Here is a 17,194-nt window from a genome sequence, read left to right on the forward strand (position 1 = left end):
TTCAGAAAAGGTGTGTTTATACTGACAAATCATGTGACACTTAGATTTCACACAGGTGGACTTAATTTCACTAATTGTGACTTCTGAAGGTAATTGTTTGCACAAGAACTTTTGAGGGGCTTCATAGTAAAGGGGGTGATTACATATGCCCATGCCAATTTTCAGAATTTTATTTGATTCTTTTTTATAGAATTTTCTCATTTCACTTCACCAAATTAGACTTATTTTGTGCAGATCCATTACATAAATTTCAGATTAAAAAAAAAAAAAATTACAGGTTGTAATGTAACAAAAAAAATAAAAAGCCAAGGGGGATGAGTACTTTTGTAACGCACTGTATAGCGCCCTTCCATCAGCGATATCTCCGGTTTGCTATGCTACGGCAACACTTCCAATTTCAGGCTCTACCCTTTAGACTATCCACAGCTCCACGGGTGTTTACCAAAATTATCGCCAACAGGACGGCCCACCTGCGTGGTCAGGGTGTCCGATTGTTACCATACCTGGACGATCTCCTGCTCTAAGCAGGATCCCCGGAAGTGCTTCACCGCTGTCTGTAGTTAACCATTGCTTTCCTGCACAAGCATGGATGGTTAATCAACTGGAAAAAGTCCTCCCTGAAACCCTCAGAGAGTGATTCAACTGGAAGCCCTGCTGGATTCTCAGGATCAGAGAATCTTTCTAATATCAGACCAAATCTCCACACTTCACACTTCAACTACGAGTGCGCAGATGTCTCCACAGTCGCCGAATGTCGATCCACTCACCAATGCAGATTCTGGGATCCATTATGTCCGCCTACGGTATGGTGGAATATGCTCAGTTCCATTCCAGGCCTTTGCAAAGGCTGATCCCCCTCCAGGTGGAATGGGTTTTCAGCCGAGGTAACCTTTGTAGATGCATCAGTGAAGTGGACCTTCCAGTTTGCGTACCTATTCCCTCCAGTCCCCCTTCTTCCTCGAGTTCTTCGGAAGTTCGAACAAGATGGAGGCACGGTCCTGATGGTGACTCCAGCTTGGCCCAGATGCTCAGGGTGCGTAAGCCAGCCTCTGTTCGGATCTACTACAGAATGGGGCATACATATTTCCAATGGTGGTGTATCAAAAGCTACGACCCCCAGTTGTTTAGGATTTCCAGAGTCCTGGCCTTCCTTCAAGCTGGATTGGACCTAGGACTCTGCCTGGCCTCACTGAAAGTGCATGGCTCTGCTCTGTGTCCATTTGGTTCCAGCGTAGACTTGCCCCACTACTGGATATCCACACCTTACTCCTGGGTGTCCTCCAGATTCAACGTACCTTTGTCCCTCCAGTGGCTTCTTGGGATTTGTCAGTAGTTCTTCGGCACTCCAGGGTCCTCCATTTCAATCCCTGGATTCTGTGGAAAGCGTCAGCCAGAAAAGTGTCTGATTTAGGGGCGCTCTCCTGTCGCTCCCCATTTATAATTTTCCACCAGGACAGGGCAGTACTTCGGACTGGGTTTCTTCCAAAAGTTGTTACTAGTTTACACATTAATGAGGAAATTGTAGTCCTGGCCTTTCAATCACCAGACCTCTCGGCAGGTGAGGCCTCCTTGGATGTGGTCGTGCCCTCAGGATATGAGTGGACCGTACCAGTTCACTTTGGAAATCAGACTCTATTTGTGCTATATGGATTTCAAAAGAAGGGATGGCCAGCCAACAAACAAACATTGTCTAGATGGCTTCACAGACTATCTCATAGGCTCACACGCAGGCAGGCCTTTCTGTACCGGCTACTGTTACTGCTCATTCTACTCTGTCTGTGGGTCCCTCGTGGGCAGCTCGCTGTGGCACCTCGGCTGTTCAGCTTTGTAAGGCGGCCACGTGGTCTTCTGTCCAGATCTTTCTGAGGTTCTATGCCTTTGATACCTTCGCCTCTCAGGATGCTTCCTTTGGTCCCCGGATTCTCCTCTCAGCGCAGCAGCGTCCCCACCCTTAAAAGGATTGCTTTGGGACATCCTCAAGGTCTCCCTGTGGAGCCTATGGACCCTGAAGAAGAAAATTAGTTATGGTAAGAACTTAAGTTTAACTTTCATCAAAGTCCACAGGGCACCCGCCCTGACTCACCTGGCTTCATATGGGCTATGTTTCTGATCACCGGGTTCCCGTCTCCTTCTCTGTAAGAATGTGATTCTTGTGTGTACCAGTCTTCCTTCTCTTATCCTCCTCTGGCCTTTAACTTATTACGAACTAAGGTTCCTCTGGCTTGGGGGCGGGGTATAGGGAGAGTGGACCAGTGCATCCTGGGACCTGAAATCTTTTAACTGCTTGGAGCCCAGATTCCAGAGTCACCACCTACACCCCAAGGTCTCCCTGTGGACCCTATGGACTTCGAAGAAAGCAAGTTAACAAAGGTAAGTTCTTACCATAGCTCTCATTATTGCCACATAGTACTTGCTACAGGTTAACATTTTTAAATTTTCCATTAAGGTGGTTTCCTTTTGACTACTGGTATTGGGTATAGCTAGGTCTGAGAATACACTGCCCTTGAGAGACTGCTTTGGTACATCGCCATAATAGCAGTATCCCCCAGACTAGGTGAAAGACTATTTTGATACTCGTATTAAATCTATTTCTTAGATGCTATCTGGGGATAACTCTGGTCCCTCCCTTATGCTTATTGTTCAGAGTGAGTTTTTCTTTATTTTTTGGATGACTGTTTTGAGGGAATGAGTTTCAGATTATTTTGTAGATGAAAGGCTCAATCCTATTATGTACGAGTTTGCAAATGCGAGTTTGATTCATGAAACATGCAGACATCGCACAAATGCACCCACCTGAACAATACTAGATCCAATTAGAAATGCCAGTTCACTGTAGTCACGGCGGCGGGTTGCGACTTTTCTACAAAATGCAAAGTGGGAGAAGTGCATGAAAAAGTGGGGAAACCACCCTGGACCCCAAAAATGTAAATCCATATGGAAGGCTGATAGTGACCGTAAGGAAAGTACTGGAGGTTTTTAAAAGTTGTAAAATGGCTGATTTGTGCACTTTTTATTAATGGTTAAAAAATTATAGTAAGCAAGTGTTTTTCAGCAAATGAAAGTCTTTGCAAACATTCTGTACCGAACACAGAAAAAAAGAGATTTGCCCCCCAGCACACTGCAGCAAAAACAATACTTAAATACCTCTAAATCTCTATTATCATGTAATATTCGTTACACACATTTGCAAATATATGAATAAGCGCCAGGCCAATCGTCAAGGCTCCTCTATACTGGCGTCCCTAACATTAAGGGGCTCACGTCTGAGAAGCAAGGCACCCCAAAAAAATTCCAGCCAAGGGCCATCCCCAGGGCATCACACGAAAAAGGGAAAAAGGTGATAGTGAAGTATAAAAAAAAGATGTACCCCAAAATGTAGTCATTTTTCTAGTGTTTTTATACATGTTTGTAAAAAGTTGGAATAAAGATCAAAAACCCCTCTCCCATCAATACACATCCACATATACTGTATGTCTTACATAATTTAACCAATTGAGCTTTTTAGAGCAATTCCCTTGAAAACAGACATGTCTTGGCCAAATTATTTATTGATTTATTGGTGAGTTAAATGCTATTGTATTTGCTTCAATGTGGTATCAAATTGGATGCATTTTACTCACATCACGCTAGTATCGATACCTATTGTGACGTCTGTGTGGTTCTGTGCAGTGCTGAGTTTACGTTTTTCGTGTATTGAACTGATTGAACGCCAGTATAGGTCTTCACGCTGCTGATTAGCATATTTTGTTTGCGACATTATTCTGCAATAGTGGACCTATTCTTTAATTTGGTGTCTAAAGACTACTATACCACCAATATACCATTGCATAATTAAATTCATGATTCCTATCAGAGTAATGTCTAGCTTTAGCTTACCATTACTTACTAATAATAAAAGCCATTTAATTTGATGTAATCCGTGCATCTTACATTCGTGTGCACAGGTTTTCTTGACCTTTGCCAATGTGACTTTCTTTTGTAGCTGATGCTGCCAGATGGGGTCACAGTTGAAGTGATTGTGGTGAATGTAGTGAACGCAGGACACATGTTTGTACAACAGCATACCCATCCTACATTTCATGCGCTCCGAGGCTTGGATCAGCAAATGTTTCTTTGTTATTCGCAGTCTGGAATTCCAACATTACCCACTCCAGTAGAAGGTGAGTTCCTGCACCTCTATCTGCATTTAATGTTTATGGATATTCTGCACTGTTCACTAGCATCAACTTGTAACGTTGTATAACATGCTGTTCTTTTATGCTGTGTGCAGTTGATTTGTGAGAAAAGTCAACATTTTTAATGAACAATGGTAGTGTATTTGTGTACTTAAACCTTTCTTTTCTTTTCAGTTGGTGTGATCTGTGCAGCACCGATGGGAGATAATGCGTGGTGGAGGGCACAGGTGGTGGCTTACTACTGTGACTCTGAGGAAGTAGAGATACGCTATGTTGACTATGGCGGCTATGAGAGAGTAAAGATTGAGATACTCAGACAGATCAGGTCAGTACATATTTCTTAGGAAGTGATGTATCAAGCCTTTGAAGGAGGGGAGAAGTAGCCCATAGCAACCAATCCAATTTTACCTATCATTTTATGTAAATGTAAAGGCTACCTCGAAGCTCATTGGTTACTATGGGCAACCTCTCCACTTGTCCCCTTCTATACTCTTTAGAGGACTTCATACATCTTCCCCTTAGTGTGAGACTTGTCATCAGTACCCTTTTTTAAAATGGCAGCAGTTCATACTATTCTTTTGTGTTTAAGGCTTGTAGTGGCCAGTTTGACAATCAAAATGTTGACGAGAATGTGGGCGGTGTGATTCCTGCTTTACAACTTCAAACACAATGTCCTGTTTGAAGTTGTAAAGCCGGCACTGTTAATACTTTAAATCGCGTTATGAACATGTCTGCTTCCCGGGTTCGACCACACATTTATCCCTGTTATCGTTGACATTTTGATTGTCAAGCTCTCACAGCCAACCCAGTGTTTTCAAATATATATCATACAAATGGTTGTAGTGTGCGGTGACAAACTGAAAATTCTATTGCGTTAAGCTGGGTACACAATGTGTACCCAGCCGACCTGTTGTGCGACGGGACCCGGCCGGTGTCCAAGCATCAGCAAATGGATACCCTTTCTGCAGCATGGCCCTTGCTGACTGTCTCCCGTAGGACCTGCATGGGCGGGAGCGCGCATCGTCTGCGACATTGAGTGTACACAATAGATGACTTTGCCGTCATGTTGTCAGATTTGGCTGGATCAGACGACCTATCGTCTAGTGCCGCGGTCGCCAGCTCGTCGCTCGTGAGCCACTGGTAGCTCGTGGCCGCAAGCATGTTGGCTCGCCTTACGGTGGTAGCACGGCAGGTGATCTCCTTACGGCAGTAGGCTGATGGCGCTCAAGCTGCGCATAAGGCGCGTGCTTTGCAGCTGACCACATTAAGAAACACCGAGCACTTGTTTGGAGGGTGTGTGGGACCTGGCCATCCACTGTCCCACCTGCACACAGTCCATCAAGCAGCCCCTGCTTCCCGGATGTCAGCTCTCAAGCATCAGAGTTCGGCACTTTGAAAGTGGGTATGGGGCCTGGCCATCCACTGTCCTGCCTGTACAAAATATCTACCAGCCCCCTGCTCCCTGGCTGTTAGAGCGCCACATTTTATTTTTGAAACCAAATTCTAGTTAATAACCAAATTTCTTCTTCAGCGTCCATAGGGCTCCACAGTGAGACATTGGGGTGTAAGTGGGACCTGGAGGACAGGACACAGCAAAGGTTTTCAATCCCGGGATGCTCCGGTCCTTCCTCCTATACCCCACCCACAGCCTGAGGGCACTTCAGTTTTGTTGGTGTCTGGCAGAAGCTAGATCACCATTATAACGGGGCTGCATTATGCAGCCCAAGTTTTAATTTTGATTTAATTTACTGGTGAGTACCAGCAGTCTGTCCTCCAGACGTCTGTGCTCCCTCCGCGGCGCAGTGACACCAAGCCTGTGCTTGGTACTTCCGGCAGGGCTCCAAGTGGGACTAGCTAGCAGACTCCCCTGACCAGACTGTAGCCTGGAATCCAGGGGACAGGAAAAGTGGAACCCCATTCGCGGGGAGGTTTAGGTTAGGTTTAGGCTAGGGGAAGGAAGGGTTAGGGTAAGGCACTCCCAGGGGGAGGTTAGGGCTAGGCACTCCCCCCGGGAGGGTTAGGTTTAGGCTGCGGGGACGGAGGGGTTAGGCACTAGGGGGGGGGTTAGGCACCCCTAAGGGAGGGTTAGGGAGGGAAAGGGTTAGTTGTAGTTAGTGTACTTGCCAATCGGGATTTTCATTGGTGCCAGTCTTCCAGCATCGGGATTTGATCCGCCGGCTATAGGTCCGGTGGTCATTCATATACCGATCCCTGTTCACTGCATCGTATCATACTGTGTATTCTATTATTCTTGTGGCTATGTCTGGCAGAGGAAAGAATAACAAGCAGCCTGAGGCTGCTGCTCCTACTGTTGTCCTGTAAGTCCTGCTCAGCGAGCTTCGCCCCAGAGGACCTCATTCAGGATGGTCCTTGTACTAATTGTTACACAGCCCCAGGCCCCTCAGCCCCGGTGTGTCTCCCTCAGGACCTATCCTGGGCGGCCTTTTCACAGATGCTGGCAAAACTTGCGGGCCACATAGCTGTCCCCGTGTGGCTCCCCCTGTGGGATGGCCACGGCAGGTACTCCCTGCAAATCCTTTGCCTCCACCATGGGTAGACGTACTGTCTTAGTTTGGCGTACAGAGTTTGGCGAATACCTCTACGGTTTTTCAGCAAATGTTGCAAACTGAAAAGCGTTTACCTACTAAAGTGCTCTGTTATCTTCCCAGTCCACTCTGTTATCTGATTCTGATATATCATATGGGGAGGCAGAAGACAGACCCCTCTCTGAATTTTTCCAAACAATCTGAGAATAGGATGGTGCTGGATATACAATGAAAAAATAAGATGGAAAAAAATAAAAAGAATGAGAAATGTTAATGTTCAAACACAAATGAGACTTAGTCCTCAATCCAGTTACTCAGAAGTAGATGGCCTTCTTTTACAGATCAAAATCTTCTGAAATACTCCATTTTCATGTGTACTTAAAAGAATACCATAAATTCCCTTTAAGGAATATTTCTAGTGGGAATATTTCTTAAATTCAATCAAAAATAGACCACTAAAAACAGGTGTCGTACCCCGACTCACAATGTGACAAGTGGGGGGTACTCCTATCTGGGTATCTTTTTAGGTCTTCCTCCTCCCTCTTGATTGTATTCTCCCAATGACTAGGAGACAAATGTAAACCGTAAAAGGATGGATTTTGAGGCCCATCAAGGTATCTTTATCCCGTCCTCTTATATATTCCTATAGCAGGATGTATGGTTTACTCTTCCCCTTATGTAATACACAAGGGGAAGAAAAAGCCATACAGCATTCCTATAGCAGGGTGTATGGTTTATGTCTCCCCTTATGCACGCTGCCTACTCTTACCCAGATGCCTGGGTAAGAGACATGGTCTCCCAACAATATGCCCTCACCTTCCTGAGGCGACACCCCCCCCCCCAACAGTTCTTTTGCACAGGACCTCCATCGGACTCAACCAAGGCCCTGCTGTTCCAAAAAGCCATTCAGTCCTTACTGAATTCAGAAGTAGTAATTCGGTCCCCACCTCACAACGGGGCAGGGGCTGCTATTCTACCCTTTTCTTGGTTCAGAAGCCCAATGAGTCTCAAGGGCCTATCCTCAACCTCAAATCTCAGAACAAGTTTATCAGGGTACCCAGGTGTCGAATGGAAACCCTTCGTTCTATTATCTTGGCTGTGGAGCCTGGAGATTTTATGGTATCCCTAGACATTCAGGATGCTTAACTACATGTACCTAGCGCCTTCTCATCAACAATATATCCGGTGTGCTATACTGCAGCAACATTACCAATTTTAGGCTCTGCCGTTTGTCCTCTCAACTGCCCCTCGGGTCTTTACCAAGATCATGGCAGTGATGGTGGCCTCTCTTCGTCATCAAGGGATCAGACTGTTCCCATACTTGGACAATCTCTTGCTATTTGCCAGCTCCCCAGAGACTCTTCACCGCCATCTGCAGGTAACCATTGCCTTTCTACAAATGCATGGTTGGCTGATCAACTGGAAAAAGTTTTCCCTAACAACCTCTCAAAGGATGGTACATTTGGGACTTTCGAGTTCAGAGAATCTTCCTAACGGCAGACAAGATCTCAGCACTACAGCACAGAGTATGCAGACTGCTTCACAATCGCAGAGTGTCGATTCACTCTGCAATGCAATGCAATGCAACGGGCTATCCCATTTGCTCAAATCCCAGACGATGAGCCTTCCCCCAGGGGTTCACCTGTCCCTAGCCTGGTGGCTACAGACTTCCCATTTGATCCAGGGTCGTCCCTTTTGGATCCCGGACTGTGCTCTCCTCGCCACTGATGCAAGCCACCGACGGTGGGGTGCAGTAACCGGCCAGCACTCCTTCCAGGGCCGATGGTCCCCAGTCGAGGCAGTGTTGCTAATCAACATCCTGGAATTTCGAGCCATCTACAGAGCTCTCACTCTGGCTCAGTATATTCTGAAAAACAGGCCAGTACAAGTAGTCCGACAGCGCCATGGCTGTGGCCTACCTCAATCACCAAGGGGGCACTCAAGTCAGTCAGCAATGACAGAAGTGTCCCGCATTCTCACATGGGCCAAACACAATCTCCCACCCATCTCCGCAGTGTTCATCCCGGGGATTCACAATTGAGAAGTGGATATCCTCAACCGTCACGTCGTGCATGCAGGAGAATGGTCTCTACATCCGGAAGTCTTTCAGCTTCTGGTAGACAAATGGGGTCTTCCAGAAGTGGATCCCATGGCCTCAAGACACAACAACAAACTTCCGCTTTATGGAGCCAGAACAAAGGACCCCGACGCGGTCTTCATAGACTCCTTGTCAGTGAAATGGAACTCCCATTTGACATCTCTTCCCCCCAGTATCCCTGCTTCCTCAAGTACTTTTGAAATTTAGACTGGAGGGGGACCCGGTATGCAGTCGGGAAGCCAGCGGACCTAATCCCGACAGCCAGCTTCCTGACTGTCCTATCCCGGCAAGGGTCTAAAGACAGGCGTCTTTAGCATTAGGCACCCCCCCGGGGTACTTGTGTTTAGGCGGTGGAGAAGGGGGGGATTAGGGTTAGGCACTGGGGGGGGGGGGGGGATAGGGTTAGGCACCCCTGAAATGTTAGGGGTAGAAATAGGTTAGTCGATACTTACCTTAGGACGATCGGGATTTCCTCCTCTGCTGGGATGCCGCTGTCGGGATTCCAACCGCCGGGCATGGGTCCGGCGGTAAATCATACCGATTCCGGGGAGCACAGTCCTGTTAAAATCTCCGGCTTGGCCCAGACGTCATTGGTACTCTGATCTTCTAAGGCTCTCCATAGACGTTCCTCTTCAACTTCCTCTACAAGTAGATCTGTTGTCTCAGGGTCCATGTCTACACTTAGCCCGTCTGTCTTTAACGGCTTGGCTCTTGAGACATCCATCTTAGTGGCTAAGGGTTTCTCCGGCTCTGTAGTCCAGACCATGCTCAGAGCATGGAAACCGGCCTCAGCCAGGATTTACCACAGAATATGCTATACATATTTCCAGTGGTGTGCTCGACGAAACTTTGACCCTCAAGTCTTTAAAGTTTCTCGAATTCTTGCCTTTCTTAAGGCTGGACTGGGTCTAGGCCTCCGCCTAGCATCTCTTAAAGTGCAGGTTTCTGCTTTGTCTCTGGTTTCAGCGCAGAATTGGTCCTTTACTGGATGTTCACACCTTCATGCCAGGTGTTCTACGGATACAACCTCCCTTTGTCCCTCCTGGGGCTCCATGGGATTTATCAGTGGTGCTCAAAGCATTTCAGGAACCTCCATTCGAACCCCTGGAATCGGTGGATGTTAAATGGCTCACTGCGAAGACTGTTTCTTCTGGCTGTAGCATCTGATTTACAGGCGCTTTCTTGTCGCTCCTCCCTTTTTATGTTTCATCAGGACAGGACTGTCCTTTAAACATGCACAGGCTTCCTTCCCAAGGTGGTTTCTCGCTTCCACCTGAATGAAGAAATTGTGGTACTGGCCTTTAATTCACCAGACCTCTCAGCAGGTGAGGCATCTTTGGATGTGGTCCGTGCTCTGAAGATCTCCGTGGACTTGTACGACTTCCATCAGGAAATCGGACTCCCTCTTTGTCCTATATGGTTTCCACAAGAAGGGATGGCAAGCTAACAAACTCTGGCCAGATGGATTTGCATAACTATCTCACAGGCTTACACTCAGACTGGCCTTCCTGTGCCGACTACAGTTTCTGCTCATTCTACTCACTTTGTGGGTCCAGCTATTGCAAGGTGGCCACCTGGTCTTCTGTCCATACCGTTCTTAGGTTTTATGACTTTGATACCTTTGCCTCTCAGGATGCTTCCTTCAGCGCAGGATCGTTCCTGCCCTTGAACTGCTTTGGGACAACCCCGATGTCTCCCTGTGGAGCCCTATAGACCCTGAAGAAGAAAAGGAGTTATGGTAAAACTTACCTTCGTTAACTTTCCTCTAAGTCCATAGGGTCCACAGGGCACACGTCCTGGCTTCTATGGGCTTGTTCTTTTGGTCACTTATTTCCTTCTCTGCGTGAGTGTGATTCCTCAGTCTTCCTTCTTTCCTGTGATGCTCCTGCCTTGGACTTGTTAACAAAACTGAAGTGCCCAGGCTGTGGGCGGGGATATAGGGGAACGACCGGAGCATCCTAGGACTGAAAAGCTTTGCTATTGGTGATCTTCCAGGTCCCACCTATACCCTAATGTCTCCCTATGGATTTCGAAGATGGAGAGTTACCGAAGGTAAATTTTACCATAACTCACCTTTTTTTTTTTTTTTTTTTTTTCTTCCATTGAAAAACAATGCATTTATGAAAAATTTGATTATTAGCCAAATTTTAGTTTTCAAATATAAAAAGTGGCTCTTCAAGATGTCTAATTTTTCTCAAGTCGCTCCCACCGCAATTTAGGTTGGAGACCACTGGTCTATTGTGTACAGATCTTTACATAAGCTGAAGACTTAAGTTGTAATTGCTGCTGGATGTGAAGCTGTAAGCTTGTCACCAGCCTTTTGTGATAGAAGATAGGTGCAATGGTTTGGTGATCATCCCAAACAGAGATAGCATATAAATTAAGCTCTAGCATTGTCTTGCTTAACACTGTGTTGGAAGGTTTGCCATTTTGTACAATCTGCTTCCCGACATGTTTCTCTAAAACAATCCAGGCATTGCCTGAAGAGCAGATCCAGCAGAAGGTTGTTGCCAGTAGAGAGAGATTCTCTAAGATGGGATTACTTGGCCTTGTTGGCTTGGGAAAGGATCTATAATAAACATCTTGGGGAAGAATCTTTAATAAACACCTTGAGTTTTCCTTTTAATTGTTCATTGTTCTAAAACTAAAAAAAAAAAAAAAAAAGGTAGGCCTTAAGGTTCTTGTATTTTTCTTCCCCTCAGGTCAGATTTTGTTTCACTGCCCTTCCAGGGTGCTGAAGTTCTTTTGGACAATGTGATTCCACTCACAGGTAAATCTTTAACTAGCTCCAAGTTATCTGGGCATTGACTGGTGTTGCCTTTCGAATGAAAATATACAAAGCCTCAATATATCTAACAAAATCATTTGTGTGTATGTATATATATATTAGTGTGTGTATGTATATATGTGTGTGTGTGTGTGTGTGTGTATATATATATATATATATATATATATATATATATATATACACATACATACACACTGTTTGATCAATTGTGAGGAAATGGAAGTTGAGGAAAACCACAGAGTGACCAGCGATAACTGTTAAGGAGTTGGAGTTTAATGGCTGAAGTGAAGTGCACCGGTCATTCATATCAAGAGCTCTACATACAGCTGGCCAGTATGGCAGGGTGGCTCGAAAAAAAACATTAATGAAAAACCACCACAAAGCACATATGGAGCTGCCAGAAAACATCAGCGACCTACTTAAAATGTAGATTTTGTAGTCGGATGAGACTGAATGGATCTTTTTGGTCCCAATTAAAATGTCATCTGTGGCACAAACCTAACACTTGCCCATTCCTCAGAAAACACCTTCAGTGTAGTATGGTGATGGCAGCAATGTGTTATGGGGATGCTTTTCCTCAGCAGGAAATGGGCATCTTGTTACAATTAAAGGACCAATGGATTGTGTAATATACAGATAGAAACTGCAAGACAACCTGCTTCAGTCTGCTAGAAAACTCAAACTTGGGAGAAAGTTCACCTTTCAATAGAACAATGTTAACAAGCAGCACTGGCATGGTTAAACACAAGTGATTTTTCTAAAGCAAAATCAGGTTGGTTTTGCCTTTTAAAATCTTGCTGCTTTAAAAATAAGTCAGTCGTCAGGATCCCGTCGATGCCTGCAGGCTAGTAACATTCCCCCTCCCCCCCCATATATCTCAATGCAGTTCAACAATGTTTGAAAATTGCATTCGACAGTTAATCACTAGTAAAGGAGCCAGACATATGCCAGGTCACCTCGGTCCCACTACTTCCCCGCTGTATGCTTACCCCCTGTACCTGCACAAGAGTCATTGGAGGTGGGCTTTTGCACCCCAGCTCCCACTGGGCATGTCTGAGATGGGATGGACCTTGGCCGATTATTTTATAGATGAGTTTGACTTTGAAAATTTACTTCAAGAGCCTACTGTTCAAACTACTGGAAATCCATATGTGCAAGTGTCATTTGTAATGCGGACAAACCTGTTTTTTTGTTTTTTTTTAGGGGGTTGAACTCTTTAGTAAGACCACTGTGTATATTAGATATGTATATGTTTGTGTGTGTGTATATATATATATATATATATATATATATATATATATATATATATATATATATATATATATATATATATATATATATGTATGTATATATATATATATATTTATATATGTGTATGTGGTTGAGTTTTTAGATGTTATCCCTCACTTTGTTGGTTTGGTGACTGTAAATGTGATTTTACATTTACTTTTTTTTATTGTTAGATGAGGATCACTTCTCCACAGAGGCAGATGTCGCTGCTAATGAGATGACAAGAGGCACAGCTTTGCTTGCACAGGTAATTATTGCCCTTTTTATTTAGCTTTCTTAACAGACTGGCTTTTAAATTCTGTTTTCTACCAGGCTTTCTAATTCTTATACAGATGTCCTAGCTCACCTAGCCTCGATATGCCATGTAGCGCGATATGCTTGGCATAAGTGAACACGCGACCTGTTGCACCACGAGGGACTGACATGACTGCAGCAAATGAGTGAGGCCACATCTGTACCTTCTCTTCACTGAAAAAAAGGCTGCCTAAAGTAAAATTGTTTACTTCTTCAGGGTGCATAGGGCACCACAGGGAGACAATGGGGTGTAGGTGGTACTTGGAGGTGTGAACAGCAAAGCTTTTTTTCTATCCCAGTATGCTCCAGTTCTTCACCCTATACCCCGCCCACAGCCTGAAGGCAACTCCATTTCGTTGGTGTCCAGCAGGAGCTGGATCACCGTTAGAAAAGTGGGGCTGCTGTTTAGCAGCCCAAGCTTTTATTTTTATGATTTTTTTTTTTTTTTCATACATTGGAAGTGGCGCTAGACAGTCCTTTGGACGTCTGCACTGCTGCTCCATCACCTCGCCACGACTCCAGCCCTCGGCTAGGTACTCTCGGCGGGGCTCCAGGGGGACCTAGCTAGTAGACCTCCTTGGACCCCAGACTGCAGCCGGGACTCAAGGGGACAGGTAAGGCGGGTCCACTTGTCTATGCACAGTCTTGCCTCCGATCTCAGGATACAGACCGGAGGCACTGATGTGGACACCGGTTCGTCTGGGACCACCAGGGTATAACCTATACTGACGCAGGGGACTACTAAGGCCAGGAACCCGGTGATTGATGTCAGCCCTCTCCCTGCGGCACCTCCCCCAGCTCAGGGTGCCATTCCACTGCAGTCTTGCCGCCCTTGAGCTGCTCCTCCCTCACCCTCCACCCCCTCAGAGACTCTGGCAGCCATTTTCTGCAACAGCCTCAGGTCTCCGGGAACACTGGGTACGGTCTCACTGTATACCTCTCCCAGGAGCCAGGTTATACAGCGCTATTTCCTACCAGCCCCTGAGGTCTGAGTAGTTGAATTTAGTGCCCATTGCAGTTGTATTGTTTGCTCTGCATTGAATGTGACTTGTGCTAGCGCTGCTGTCTGTTTATTTTTTCCCAACTGTCAGCTTATACCTTTCCCTTTCTTTCATTATAACCCTGGAATACTGGAGTATAGGGGGTTCATTGTGCCTCACATCTACCTATATTTGTGAGGGCTATCACATACTGTATATCTGTGTTGCGCACTACACTGTGCCATATTGTACATCTATCTGGGTTGCTCTCTGCACTGTGCCAGATTGTGCGCTACATTATCTTTGCAGCGATGTCTAGCAAAGGCAAGCATAACAAGCAGCCTGCTGCTCCCACTCTGGTGTCTTGCAAGTCCTGTTTAGCAGGCTTAGCTTCAGAGAATCTCATTCAAGATGGTCTATAGGCATCTTGTTATATGGCACCTGGCCCTTCAGCCCATGCATCCTCTCTTCAGGACCCCCCCATGGCTGCTTCTTCACAGGTGTTGGCGAAAATTGCGGACCACCTAGCGGTCCCTGTGGTAGCTCCCCCTATAAGATGGCCACAACAGGTACTCCCTGCAAAACCTTTTCCTCCCCCATGGGTAGACGTACTTTCTACCTCAGTGCAGAGTCTGGCGGAGACCTCTACAGCCATTCAGCAAATGCTGCAAAAAGTGAGACCCTTACCTAGTAAACCTACTAAGCATGCTGTGTTATCTTTCCAGTCCACCCAGCTTATCAGATTCTAAGTTATCCTCTGGGGAGGCAGAAGATGCAGACCTCTCTCACTCTGACTCCCCCTCAGGAGGGGAGGAGCACCCTTCTAAATCAAATATACCTGCACTTGTGAGAGCTGTAAAATATATTCTTCAAAGAGAAGAGGCAGAACCCACTCCTAAGGCAAAAGAGCCACTATTTAAGCGACAGAAGGTAGTTTTGCCAGAGTTTCCTCATTCTGATAAGCTATCTGATTCTATGTGTGGAGAATTGAATATGCCAAGTAAAAGGTCTCAGCTGCCTAAACGTTTTATTTCCTTTTACCCTCTTCCAGCTACTGATTGCACTAAATGGGAAGTTCCCCCCCTGCAGTAGATTTGCATGTGACACACCTAGTTAAGGACGCTACCTTACCTATCCATACGGCAACCTCCTTAAAGGAGACCACGGATAGAAGGATTGAAGCTTCCCTGAAGTTTATAGACTCTTTTACAGGAGCTATTACTCGTCCTGCCAGGGCTACGGCCTGGGTGGCAAAAGCCATTGAGAGTTGGGCAGAGGCCCTAGAAGACACATTTCCCTTTGATGCTGCGAGGGAATAGCTGTCCTACATATTTCACATTAGAGATGCCGCCACCTATTTTGGAGAGGCTGCTTTGGAAACTGGTCTCCTAGCTTCCAAGGCATCTGCTACTTCCGTGGTAGCCTGCCGTATTGTTTCGCTCATGGAAGGCAGATTCGGACTCTAAAAAGGCTTTGGAGTCTTGTCCAATTCTGGGCCAAACAGGATCTCCCCAGATTAAGGCAAAGATTATGACTACCTTGGCAGCTTCCCAGACGGCATTCTTGCCCTCTGCATCTACTACGAAGCCTCGGATGTCATACTTTCGTCGCCAAGGAAAAGCTAAAGGTCAGTCCTTTCCACGGCAGTCTGCATCCACTAAGGTCTCCAAGCCTAGGACCAAACAGACCTGGGCTACTAGACGTCCACCTATCAAATCTGAGGACAAGCTTCAGCCTGACGGGACGGACCTCTCCCTGGGTGGGAGGCCAACTTCTTTATATTGTCCACTTCTGGCATCAGACCACCTCAGATGCCTGGGTAAAAAAGTGGTCTCCCACGGATACACCCTCTCATTCCTGAGGTGGCCCCCCCCCAGCGGTTCTTTTGCACAGGACCTTCATCGGACTCGAGCAAAGCTCTGCTCCTCAAGAAGGCCATTCAGTCCTTACTGCTCTTGGGGATAATAATTCCGGTCCCCTCATCACAGTGAGGGAAGGACTATTATTCTACCCTTTTCTTGGTTCAGAAGTCCAACGTGTCTCATCGGCCTACCCTTACACTCAAGTCTCTGAACAAGTTTTATCAGGGTGCCCTGGTTTTGTATGGAAACCCTACGCTCTATTGTCCTGACTATTGAGCCTGGGAACTTTATGCCTTCTCATCAGCAGTATCTCCAGTTTGCAGCAACCTTACCTATTTAAAGCACTGCCTTCTGGACTTTCTACAGCTCCTTGGGTCTTTACCAAGATTATGGCGGCCTATCTTTGTCGTCAAGGGATCAGACTGCTCCCATACTTGGATGATATCTTGCTCTTAGCAAGCTCCCCAGAAATTCTTAACCACCATCTACAAGTAACCATTATTCTACAAACGCACGGTTGGCTGATCAACTGGAATAAGTATTCCCTGACCCCTTCTCAAAGAATGGTACATCTGGGAGCCTTCCTGGACGCTCAGGCTCAGAGAATGTTCCTGACAGCAGACAATTCTTTGTATTACAACACAGAGTGCGCATATTATTCCAGTCACAGAGTGTAAATTCACTCTGCAATGTAGACCTTGGGAGCCATGGTGTCTACCTTCGACATGGTGGAGTTCGCTCAGATTCACACCAGGCCCCTACAACACCTGATCCTCTCCAGGTGGAATGGGCTGCCCCATCTGCTCAGATCCCAGAGGTTCGCCTGTACCTATCCTGTTGACTACAGATGTCCCACCTAAACAAGGGTCGCCCCTTTTGGATCCCGGACTGGGCACTCCTCAACATGGATGCTAGCCTCTTTGGTTGGGATGCAGTGACCAGCCAGCACTCCTTCCAAGGACGCTGGACTCCAGCCGAGGCAATCTTATCAATCAACGTCCTGGAACTTCGAGCCATTTACAAAGCTTTCACTCTGGCTCAGGATAGTCTTCATGGCAGGCCAGTACAAGTACAGTCCGACAACACCACGACAGTAGCCTACCTCAATCGCCATGGAGGCACTCTAAGTTGGTCAATAATGGCAGAAGTGTCTCGCATTCT

The 17,194-nt window shown here is 46.2% G+C and overlaps 1 protein-coding gene across 2 annotated transcripts in view; it reads left to right on the forward strand.

The window, feature by feature from the left end:
* Positions 1 to 17,194, forward strand: part of AKAP1 (A-kinase anchoring protein 1) — a 58,077-nt gene that overhangs the window by 27,953 nt on the left and 12,930 nt on the right. For both annotated transcript variants that reach the window (XM_088456114.1, XM_088456115.1), the window contains exons 6-9: positions 3,983 to 4,160; positions 4,350 to 4,500; positions 11,522 to 11,589; positions 13,071 to 13,144. In XM_088456114.1, coding sequence (XP_088312240.1) covers positions 3,983 to 4,160; positions 4,350 to 4,500; positions 11,522 to 11,589; positions 13,071 to 13,144 — 471 coding nt within the window. The remainder of the gene's footprint in view (positions 1 to 3,982; positions 4,161 to 4,349; positions 4,501 to 11,521; positions 11,590 to 13,070; positions 13,145 to 17,194) is intronic.

Source organism: Taudactylus pleione, unplaced genomic scaffold (genome assembly GCF_031769625.1).
Source record: "Taudactylus pleione unplaced genomic scaffold, aTauple2 ptg000687l, whole genome shotgun sequence".
NCBI lineage: Eukaryota > Metazoa > Chordata > Amphibia > Anura > Myobatrachidae > Taudactylus > Taudactylus pleione.